Source organism: Anser anser (genome assembly GCF_964211835.1).
Source record: "Anser anser genome assembly, chromosome: 25".
Taxonomy (NCBI): Eukaryota; Metazoa; Chordata; class Aves; order Anseriformes; family Anatidae; genus Anser; species Anser anser.
The window spans coordinates 5,609,525-5,622,006 of NC_139746.1; the positions used below are offsets into that span (position 1 = coordinate 5,609,525).

General features: G+C 43.4%; 1 protein-coding gene across 2 annotated transcripts in view; it reads right to left on the minus strand.

Annotated features, from left to right (window-relative positions):
* The window catches only part of AP3D1 (adaptor related protein complex 3 subunit delta 1), a 44,125-nt gene that overhangs the window by 28,851 nt on the left and 2,792 nt on the right, over positions 1–12,482 (minus strand). For both annotated transcript variants that reach the window (XM_083810588.1, XM_083810587.1), the window contains exons 2-3: positions 1,079–1,174; positions 297–377 (exon numbers count right to left, since the gene is read on the minus strand). In XM_083810588.1, the coding sequence (XP_083666714.1) occupies positions 297–377; positions 1,079–1,174 (177 nt within the window). The remainder of the gene's footprint in view (positions 1–296; positions 378–1,078; positions 1,175–12,482) is intronic.

Sequence of the window (12,482 nt, forward strand, 5' to 3'; positions counted from 1 at the left end):
CATCCTATTTATTTGGCGAAAACGAATAAGCACAAGCAAAACCTTACATGGGAAAAAACACATCCACCCACACAAAACCATGCACTCTTTTTTTCACCAAAGATTTGACAGCTGTTGTCAAATACCCAATAGAAAAAGCCTATAGTAGCAGGTCACGTATTATATACTAGAAAATAAACAGTCTACTTCCTTTCCATACTGAAGAAATCAAACAAAAGATGACGTGCCAATATATTAATTAAATACAATAATGAAACAGCTTGGTTAGTACAGCAGTAATTACACAGAAAACTCACTTTGAATGTAAACTTTGATGCACTCATGACTTCAATAATATTGAAAGCAGCCCAACTGATGTCGTAGCCCAGCATCTGTAACTGTAAGCAGAGAAGCCTAGATTACAAACTTCTGAAATATGAGACTCGAAAAATAGGTCAGGATACCTCAGAAAATTAAAGATAGAACAAGAGTCCAAAAATAACATTGCAAGACACCTCAAGATTATGACCCACTGTTATGTTCTATATGTTCTGTTATGTTCCACCTGGAATAAGCTAAAGACATCCAGAAGTTCCACCAGAAGCAAGTTTTAAAAATACTCTGCCTTAATACTCTGCCTCCAGGTACTACATAGCAGTTTTATATGCACCACCGTGGACAGTTTTTCCCCCTCTTAAAAAAAATAAATCACTCTTTAATGGCGTTTTCCTGTTCTCTGCAAAGGACTGCACAAAGAAACAATCACCAGTTTCAACTGCTCATGCAGCTACCTAAGAAACAATCCAGATGAGAACTACTTTTTTTAATTGGATTAGTTTTTAAACCAGATTAGCTTCCTGACCTAGCTCAATAAAATTGTACAAATACTAGTGCCAGCACAAGGAATGGAATGGGATGGGAACACGCAGACTCTGATGTCAGAGATACGCGCAAAAACATTTTCACCTGCAGCCTGCACTGAAAACAGTTAAAGCTGGCTGTCAAACCAGGCTAAGAAGAATAAGCAGGCTAGTTCCTCCTCAACAAGGATGAAAAAATTCAAAGATGCAATCACATTGTATCCCCACAAGGCACTTACATATGTAAGTTTGCAGACTGCATTTGATTTCACTGCAATGTTATCCTGCTTTAGCTCCTGCTTGATCTCATCGATGCACTGGGAGATGTATTTTGCCTGAGGGAAACAAAAAACATGCACACTCATTTACCATGGGACATTCACTTCTGTAGATTTCCAACACATTATTGGGAAGAAGGCAGCAGAACTCATTTGCAAGAACCAAATCCATCTCGCACGCAACGTTTAGGTAAGCACTTCACTCTGCAGGAACTGCTCATTAACAAGAAATGTCATGCTTTATTACAAAACTGAAAGTACGCTGAGTTGTTTCTTCACTGTATTTCCTGTCTCCTCCCTCCAACCCCACTGTTCAGTCTAGGGCTTTAGGATCAAAGACTTGCAGCCAAAAGCTGGTCAATGGAGATCGTGTGCCTAGTGGTAAGAACAAACACTTGAGTTTCACCTCTCCTAGAGCATGTATTAGGCCCTTACTTCAACGGAAAGCCAGAGATTACTGAGTCATTATGCCTAGAAATAACCACATAAAAGACTAAATAGCCCACGAATTTAAGGTGACTGATGAAAAGATGAGTCCCCTCTTCTTTTGGGCACGCTGTATACATCCAGCACTGCAGATGTGCGCTCAGAGCAGTCCTCACACCTGACAGGACAGAGCACAAGTCTTTCACTGGGTAAAAATACTTCTGGTTGGCACTTGCCATTTACTCCAAAATTGGCAAAGATGCCTACCCTCCCCAGCACAGGAATTCGCTAAGTGATTTTGCTATTTACACATTTTGAAAAGCAACACCTAGTTATTTGTATGATTTTCTCAGTAATTCAGAGCCAAATGTCACAATGTTTACATTTAAATATTTGGCCCTTTGCTTCTTTCCAAACAATCACGTCTGTGCTTGTGGGAGGGATGTGGCAAATGCATGATCTAAAAATATCTGTACAGATTTTACTTCATAAGTAGGCTTAACTCTGAGATTCTTTCAGTTCACAATTAATTATGATTTAAGTACTGAAGGCATCTGCTACAGAAGTCAAGAAAATTTAAGAGCAGGGACATAATCCCTCCTTAGAAAGCCACACATGCACAGGGCATTTATCATTCAATAAAATATGTCAATTGCCGGAAGAACCAGGTCAGAAAACAATTGCCTAGTTTCAAAGCAAAACTCTGCCTCCATGCCATTACCTTCCACCAAAAAGATTTTCCACACAAAAGTCTATTGGTCTGCCTTTAACTAACACTTTTCCTCTTTACACTAAGTTCTGTTTATTATCCCAACTGTTCTTTGGCCTTCTGCAACGTCCTAGAGCGATACTCATGTTTAACGTCATGAAATTTAGAAGCAGAGAATGTTATTTTTAATCAACAGTGGGTGGCAACAAAAAAATCATACAAGGTCTGTAGTGCAAAGAGATGCTGCAACGATCCAGGTGAGGAAAAGTAGCAACTGAATTTTAACACTAGGACTTCCTCCTCCAAGCAGCAGCCATATAATGGCAATCCCCACTGCTCTAATTTAGAGTCTAGCGATACCAAAGTTAGAATCCACCATCATGATGCACAGTGAACACACGTAATTCAGTGCAGGAACAGTTCCATTGGGTTAACAGCCTTAATGTAATCAGAGTAATTTGTCTGGCCTCTCTCTCAAATCTTGCACTTACGCAAGGATAAAAGCCAATGCCTTTGTGGCACTGCTAAGCTCAGATGGAAATTTGTTATTCCGATAGATTTCTACCAGAAGTCTTTGTTGAGCTTCTTGGAGTACTCGCTTGTCCCACTCCTGCAGCCTATGGAGGTCCCTCCAACAGCGGCCCTGCCCTCCAGCAAAGGCAACCCAGCAGGCCTGCTGAAAGCAAGCAAGCAAATGAATTTACTTAGGAATACTTTAAACTCATTTAAGTGCCTGTATTTGGGATAGAAATATTATCTTTGTACCAGGAATCTTCATGTTAAGGGAAGGCAGGCCAAACACCCCTTTCCTCTACAGAGATTCCCATCTGTCCTCCTGAGTAGGGTGAGTGGACCTCACCTGCCACGAAAGGAGACGGCACTGCCTCCAAATGCTTGACTATATGGAGTCCAGGTGACTTCTCCTAAGAAATAGAAGATTTGGGATTCTAAACAGTTATGACCGTGATCCAAGTCCAGACAGCTCCCATGGAAGAGTTTAAACTCACAGTTTAAACTGAAAGACTTCTGATGGCAGGTAGGAAATACGTAGTTGACCTGAGATACTGAAAGAACGACTCGCACAACATGCAACTGATCTACAGACACATTGTAGTGAGCCTTGAATATTTTATGCACCCCTAACAGCACGCCAGAGCCGTGTCCCAGAACCCTGCGCCACATATCTTGTTGCCATGACCTGGGCAGCGGGGCCAGCCCCTGCTTTCCACGCAGAGTACTGCACTGCCCGCACCCAGAAAGCATCACAGCCATTTCTCACAGCTCCTACCCCAAACCTGCTTAAACATTAGCCTCGGTTTCCTAAAAACCTCTCAGGAGTTGAACCCAAACCACTGCATGACCAAAAAGGGGACAAAATAGCACAAAGGTTAAATACCGTACAACTCCAGCACAGCCAAATGCAGACTCCTGAGTCTCCAGGCATACCCAGCAGCTTCAGCAGGCTGCAGGCAAACCCTTGCCGGTAAGTCCATCTAACAGAATGAGCAAATTCCTTTAAAGTGGGCAGAAAAGTGTATTGTAGAACTCAATCGTAACTGAAACTAAAATAAGGCCTTCTGAAGAGCAGAAAAGTCCTTCCAAAATAACTGTACACCAAATCCTAAAAGACTACAAGGAATGAAAGCCTATATATAGAACGCTTTAAAGGCTCAGGGGTATTAACTTTTTGTTAATCTCTCTCGAGTAGCGCTGCATTAATGAGCAATGTGAAGGAAACCGCTCCATTTAGTCTCCTGTTTAAATCTGAAACCCAACAAACCGCTCCCTGCCCAAATTCCCTGCCCCATCTGACTAAACACAAAGCAAACAAGTGTGTGTGCACGCACGCAGGTCTTTAGAGCTCCTCCTGGCTCTCTGGCCGGCAGCATCCTGACCTTGCGAAGCGCCAGCCTGCCGTTGCTCCACCAAAGCAGTGCCACGCCGCACGACGGCCCCAGACCCCACACAGCCTTCGAGCCGTGCAATTCAGCCAAAGCAGACAGTGAAAGGGAGAAGGACCACATGATACAATGAAAAAAGTGTTTGGACATCTGTAGGCATCGTGGACACCAAGCAAGGCCTAAATATTTGCAAGAAAAAAAGAATTTAAGTACTGAAATAGACCAAAATTGGGTTAGTTTTCCCAGCACTGACTCACTGATAGTTTTTTGCATAAATCTCTGGAGGATAGCAGTTTTCTAGGGTGGTAAAACAAATATTTCCCAAGGATGTAATTGGCTCAGTTTTTCCTTAAACACTTTTCAGATTCCATGAAGAAAGGAAAGCAAAAGGAAAATACTTCAGAGTTCACTGATGCTCACAGTATTGAATCAATACGCAGTGATTCAATACCCAATATCGATACAATTCTTAACTACTAACCCTGTCAGTCTTACCCGAAGCCTTCCTGGGACGCTACTCAATCGCTCGTATGCTTTGGCTGCTCGGCTGAGGAGCACTTTTAAGTCCCAATATTTATAGACCTTGAGCCATTCCCAGCCAGACCGCGTTGAGCAAACAAGGCGATCACAAGGAAACCTCTCACTCCGGCTGGAGGTAAGAACAAGCAGAGCCAGTGAGCGAAAGAACATCGGCAGGGCGATGGCAGTCCTGCCAAGGCCGCGACTCCGCAGTCAAAAGCTGAAGGGCATACGGTAACACAGGGAAAAGCCGAGAGGAGCTTTCATCCTTGCGAGGCTGCCAAGTGGGAGAGGAGCCGTTCCCAACTCGGGGGAAAAGACTCCTTAACGAAACGCCAGAGCAACCACTCAGGGGCTTGCTTTTTCTTGTATCCTTCAGGAGGAGGAAGGTTACAGAATCACTTGGAGCAGTACAGCTAAAACCCAAGAAAAGCCTGCAGATGTAAAGAGGCCTCAACAAAGCCGTGAACACAGCAGGAAATCGTAATGCCTTACTGTATTCCTCCAAACTGATGGGGCAAGCATTTCATACCCACTGAGAAAATACGCAACATCATTTAATATAAGCCCAAATTCTATAATGAATCCGAGACCTCACTCAGAAGATACATGCATTTAAACAGTGAGAACAAAGGTACCAAGAATCAAAAACAATCCCTCAAACAGAGGGAGGGAGGGAAAAGCGGGTCATGGTAAGAAGCCAAAACATCAGTTTATAGGATTCTTTTATTTCCAAGCCATGTTTTTTGAATTAAGTTTGAAAAACGTTCAAACTTTGTTCCAAGCTCTGCTCAAGACAAAACTTGGTCTTTCCTGATGATTTCAGAGATGTTCACAAAAGATTCATTTTTCTTTTCTAGCAATACACGAACAAGGCTGAGAAATCGCTCCTCCAATGGAACAATCACATTCCTAGGAAGCGTGATGCTCTGTGCTGCACTTCCATCAGCATTCAAACTTCGTGTTTTACAGGAGATGAGAAGACAGTAGTGGTTAGATAAGTGTCCCTGCAGTGACTTCACATTAAAACCAATCGCGAATTATATGCATTTCCAATAGTCTTGAAGAAGACACACTCTTATCTGAGCCAATGCATCAATCTCTGAAATCTAAAGAAAGCGAACTCTCATTCTCACCCCTTAGGGTTACAGCCCAGCAAACAAAAGGCAGTGAATCCTTCAAGCCCTTAACAGGACCAGTCTCAACCCACTGGATCTGCTGCAGCTGATTTGGGACTCATGCCTGGCACTTACTGCAACAGCAATGGGCTTTCCACCGAACCAACAGCAGGCGTCGGAGATCGGCAGTCCCTATTTGTACCGCACCTTCAGGGTTAAATACAGTGTTTAAGAAAAGGATGATTAATAGTCTACACCAGAGGCACTGAGATATGAAATGAATGCATTACTACCACCGTAAAACAAAGTTTGGAATAAGTAAAGACAACACTAAAGAAGTACAAAGTATGACATTTGTGTTGAGCACAGTAGCGCTTATCAGTTTTTGTAACACTGAGACATGCTTGACATTAAACCCCATGAAATCACACTGAGCACGAGCACGTGATGATCTCACATGAGCTGTGCTATGGCCACTGCACCAACTTCCAGGGAAGCAGTAACAGCTGCCTGCCCCCACTTTTTGGTGGGTGTTTTGTAAAAGACCTTAGGAAGTACTACCTGCAGGACGCGAGCCACATAACATGACCGCGGTGCTTAATGCACAAGGCAGTTACACCACAGACACCTCGTGGAGGCAAAGCAACTTTCAAATTTGTTTATGCTTCAAGTAGAAGATCCTGTTACAAGCACAGCACGGATCATCTGCCACCTCTTAACTTTGGAAGAAGGCTGGAAAGAAACATATTGCTTGCCAGGCTTCCATCAAAACCCCCAAAAGCCCTTCATGTCAACAAACCCCAGTAACTGACTACAGTACCTGAAACATACGCATCATACCTCAACAGCTCAAAATAGATCAACTGAAGTAACAGCTGTTTTTTTTTAAGCTCTTGGCTATTTTTGCATTCACTTGAACACAGCATTAGAGATAAGCATAACAGATGTTAACTTCTATCATAGATAAATAAAAATACTATAATATTTAAATACAGTAGAAGTAACAGGATCCCTCCCAAACACTGCTTCATGGATGGAAAGAAAATTTCCAGGCACATGCTCCCACACATTATCTTACAACTAACTTCCCTAAAGCCAAATCCCAGGTAAAGTAGGCAAGAATCTAAGCTACACTTGGCACATTGCACAGCATTCATTTAAGCAGGTTTGTGGCAGCCAAAATAAAATGATGCAAAAGGTAGCCAGATGCAATAAGGAGTTCAGAAAACACGGTTACAACTTGAAAGGCATTGGAAAAAGCCAAGCTTATCTTTCGCTGAACTGTTACAAGACGTTGCCGCGTGTTTGAACACGTCTTACTTAGCTTGGCTTTTACTACTCAGCTCTCCAGGGATTTATTCACTCATCCTGTAGGTGGTCTCAGGATCCTAGACCGCGGTATTGTCCCCATCAGTGATAAATACAGTTGGCTTGAAGGCCAACTTTTGCCACTTCATTCTGCAGTCATCTTCTCCTACGTTATTTATAAGAAACATGGCGCATTATCCACTACTCCCTTGTCTGTTACAACCAAAGCTAGCAAGATAGCAAGGCTCCTTGGCCAGAAGACACTTATGGAGGAATGCAAAAATCAATTTACATACACATATATGGTTGGCTGAAATCATACACACTGAGTGAAATTTGGCATGGTACATCCATCTACCCTGATCTGATTTATAAATCAGTAAAAAACACTGAAATATTGTTTTAAAAATTCAGCTAGCTGTATACCACTTGCTCAGCATGTCTACCTGTTGGAGTTGCTCAGTATCTGCCCTCCAAAGAGCAGCCCTGCAGCACCACAGGACGCTGTACAAACTCACACAACCATCTTCCAAACAGGTCAGCAGCAGCCAGGGATGAGACGTGGCAGAAGAATCAGCTGGGGAGCTGCAGCTGAGCACCCAATGCGACCCCCAGCCAGACGGAAGCCTAGGTTGGTGCAGGAACCCCAGGGCGACGCTGCCTGGGTCACCGAGCACTGCAGATTGGTCGGGTTTGCTCTCGACAAGCCCCTTTTGGGCAGTTTGGCCAAAGAGGATTGCAATGTTTTATACACAAAAAAAACACCTATCTGGGGAGCTGCAGCACAGATACAGGAGCCATCCTGGAGTATTTCCCCACGTGGGCTGTGCCAACAATTAAGTCAGTATTAGATAGTGTGCCCTAAAACAGTCCAACATAAATCAGTAAGTAATGCATCTTCAGGAAGGCTTCAGAGATGTCCCTTAATATAAAGGTCTCCAGTCTGATCACGGTATTTGTTAATTTAACTGCATAGCAATTAAAAAACCCTCAGGGGCCTACACTAAGCCATATCTGAGCAGACAGCTTTGAAGACCACAGAGAGGTGACAGCCAGAAATGCTTATCCCTGAGAACACAACACGTACTTGACCTTTTATTTCCATATTACAATGCGAAGAGCTAGGCAAGTACCTTTACAGTAGATTTTCCAACTTCTTAGTTCCAGCCATATTTCTGTGCAGAATTTCAGGCTTTGATGAAGGTAAGCTCCATTACAAGGATGTGTTGTTGTACGCATACGAAAAAGTCACTCGCTAAGGAACTAAAGTATCTATTGTTTTCAAGAGTCGGCTGACTGGAATTAGTCTAGAGGGGAACACCAACAAGAGAAAGATGCTTAATAATACATTAACATAATAATAAAAATGCAACACCAAAAATATTCCAAAGAGGTAACAATGATTTGTGGAAAGGCGTGAGAAGTTCTCAGGTATGGAAGAATAAGGACAATGAAGAAAAAGATGGGCTGTGGCCATTGCTCGTTTCTTAAGTTCAGTACAAACATTTGGGTAATTCAAGAGAACTTGTACAACAAGAAGCATGTGAACAGTCACACCACTTGCTCGAAATGAGCTTACGTTCCTCAAGGCAGTGAAGCTCAGTCACACACTGCAACAGCTGGAAGCCCAAATTTGCTATGAAAACCCAGCCCACCTGAAGAAAGGTTCATCATACCCACATCTGTGCCTAATTCCCATTACAAACCTTTTCACAGTTGAACCTCTCAGCAAAAGCTAAGACATTTGTCCATCTAGGCTATACAATAAATTATATAAAGGAACAGCTAATACAAAACACAACACTCAGCTACGCAGCCTACAAACTCAGTGTGATCAGTGTCTGAGGAGGTAAGTCAGTGTGTCCCCAACATCCTTCCATAACCAGTGACACCTCAGTATTCAAAGGGGCTTGTAAATACTGTCAGTTATTTTTAACTTCTTGTTAAAAAACACTCCACTGCCTGTGCTACTACCGACCATGTTATTTGCAGCATCTTTTAGCTTACTCAAAAATCTTTATACTTCTTTATAAAATCTTTATACTTCCTGCCACCTGGATTTAAGCAGACTCCCCTTTCAATTATGAAGCATTTATATTTTTCAGTATCAGTTGTGCTTCGTTTTAAGCAAGCTAAGGAACACAAATGCTTCTTTATAACTAGTCCCATGACTTGGTCTTTCTGATGCACGTTGTTTAAAGCTTCCCTTGCTGCTCTTCGCATCCCACCAGAAATGGGACACGTCATCAAAGAGCACTTCTAGATGAAAAATCTAAAGTTACTCTTTGCACCAAAACTATTCACTAACCCACACAGCAGAGGAAGAGGTTTTTCACTAACTTTTGTTATTTCCTCTAACATGGTCAACGTCCGCAGAAGGACCCATTTTCTGCATTCAACACCCAGACAAAGATGGCTGCATCAGAAAGCATCAAACAAACAGCCCTGTGAAGACAACCGCAGCACAGAAATATCGTTAGGTTGTAATGTGATTTTTCTAGATGTTCTTCCCCTGGCCTTGCAAGAGGTGCAGGATGTCCCCAGGTACCAGAAAACTTTTTTTTCCCCTGCACCTGCCTAGGCAGAACTTTTATTTACATATGTGAGAAAGCAAACTGTCCAGAGCGCTTCAAACCCTCAGAAGAGAGCCAGCTACAAAAGAATCCGGACAGGGAACAACGCTCTTAGCCCCACTCATGCCACAGACAATTAAATCATATTTAACACCAGAGAAAGCACGAAGCTAACGAAAGCCAGCACTAATGCAAAGCCTAAGCTGCTCTCTGCTTGTAATCACCCAGGACAAAAGCCCACGTCTTGGCCATTGCTCCAAGGCTCCAGGCCAGACCCCTTACTGTCCACGATGCAGAAGGTCCAGCAGAACACTTATGCTCCTTGCCACCTCTGGAGGCCACCACCAGCCTGCTTCCTCGCTGGTTGGTGTGAGGTCCTTACCCAGTCTTCTGTGTATTGTTCCTATTTCTGACTCTGCCTTTTCCCAACGATTCACACGCGCCAAGAATTAACAATGGCAACTCCAGATCCACTCAAAAGTGGGTGGAATAATGAGCTCCTTCGAAGATATGAACACATACGATGAGCAGTAAGCGATCAAGCATCAGCGACTCAAAGCCGTCTGCCATCACTGAGCTGCACGCCGCCTGTTATTTGCTATGAAAACCCAGCCCAGTTTCACCATACCTACATTTCTGCCTACTTCCCATTATTAAGCTTCCCTGTATTTTCAGTCTTGGGCACCAACAACATTTTCAGTATTCCTCAAGATTCCTGCCACGATCCATGCCCCCCTGTCCTTTACTATTAGCTATCAATAAAGGGACCAGACGCCAACCTGCCAGAAGACCACTGCATTAGATGATCTTCAGCCTCGCTGGTGACAGGCTATGCCCAAAAGACTTGGGATTTTACAGGATTCCTCAAAACCCCTTACACCATGATTTCATGTGAAAACATGTCAGAGAAGTAACTGGAATTGTGCAGTCAGGCACAGCAGCACTCGATTTAGTAGAAAAGGTTTTTTTTAAGCAACTCAAGTCCATTGTCCTCAGGTAACCGTCCCTAGAGGTGAGAACACAGCGGCAGCTCTGTAAGGCTAGGAGTTGATCCGTTAGACACGTATTTCACAGCACATCACACGGAACACTCAATGTATCCCTCATTTATCATTACAGATCAACCAGAATTAAGTTTTGGTTTTTCCAGCCAGAAATACTGGTCACCCCTCTCTCCTCAGGCTTGCTTCTGCGAGATCACGTATGAAAGTACTTACTTGCAAACCAGCGGTGCAACACTTGGCACAGAGCATTACCTAGAGAAGAGTGCAAGGTTTTTTATGTGCCTTTTCCTTAACTATCAACTACCAAAAATTTAACGTGCTAATCCTTCACGCAAGCAGCAGCTTCACTGACAGAAATGAGAGTGGTTTTCTTTAGTTAGGAGAGAAGTGCACAGAAATTTTGTGCAAGACTTTAAGCCCTTTCCCCTCCTTAAGTGTCCTCCAGTAAATCAAATGCACTCGAAACACAAAGGGCTATGGTCTGAACAGGACAAGGCGCCACTCATTTCACAGCCCCATTTCAGCTATTTTATCATCTCAGTTTTATAAAGAAGCCTCTCACTATAGCATCTGACGGTACTTTCCTTGTTGGGAACAAAGATGTTCTTCACCCCTAATACAAAACACTGTGCAGGATCCAAAGAGCACCTAAGGATTATCGCTGCCTTGTACTTCAGGTTCAGGAGAACATCCCTAAACAGAAATCATTTCCCAGTTTGGAATATCTAGAAAAAAATACTTTTAACATCCTGTGGCACAAGCCACTCCCCTTTAGCCTGCTGTGTAGCACATCCATAAAAAGTAGGCACAGAGTGGAAGAAGTTATTCCACAGGGGACAAAACCCTGTCAGAACAGATCAAAGATTCACTGCTTTCACTATCAGAAGGATTCATTCTCCAAATGAAAGAGAAAGGTATTAGAAGCGAAGGCCAGGGGAGAATGGCACAGGACATCACGTCTTCCTTGCAGACTTAGCACTGGGAAACAGCACAGGGATTAAAGCATCTGTGGCCAGTGTTGAAAAGTAAACATGACACGTTAAACTAGGAGAAGATCTGAAGTGGTTACGCTACCTCTTCACACTGCATGTACTACCCAGAAGGATGATGCAACTCCAAATTTCCCCGAGACTGGAAAATGAACGGAACGTCTGCACTAAGAAGTGTCTGCGTGAACTGAAGGGCATCCTCCCCCTTACCTCCCATCCTCACAGAACACCACCACTTCAGTTCCAGTGTTTTAAATTCAAAATAAATGGGTCAGCTTTAGACAAAGATTGGAAACTAAAATGAAAACGGCCTCTCACAGGTAATTAAGCACTTTGCAGCAAAGATGTGAGCTGAAGTGCCAGTCAGCCTCCACTGCTCTCTCAATTCCTCTGCTGAGCTGAAGGGAACGCTTCAAAATTATTGTCGAAGAGTTTGTGGCACTCCATCAGCTTCACAACTAGGCTTGGGGTACAGCCCTAAGGCCCAGCGAGACAAGAGGCCACACAACCATCAAGCAAGAACGCAGCACGCCTGGTGAAAAGCTGCGTTTGCAAAACCCACAGCCGGCCCTGGGTGACAACCGCTCGGCACGCCCTGTGCTACAAACACGTCCCTGAGGCAGCAGCGAAACGCCAGATCCAACAGCTTGGGATGGTACCTGCGAGGAATTGGCACCTGTCATATTTAAGAACAAAACACTTTTGCTTCTGCAAAAAGCTTAATTAAATCAGAAGTCAAAGCAATAATCATACCTTCAGTTCTTTAGTGTCACTTTATTTAACAACCTCCGTGCCTCCTTTTCAGAGACATCTCTTTC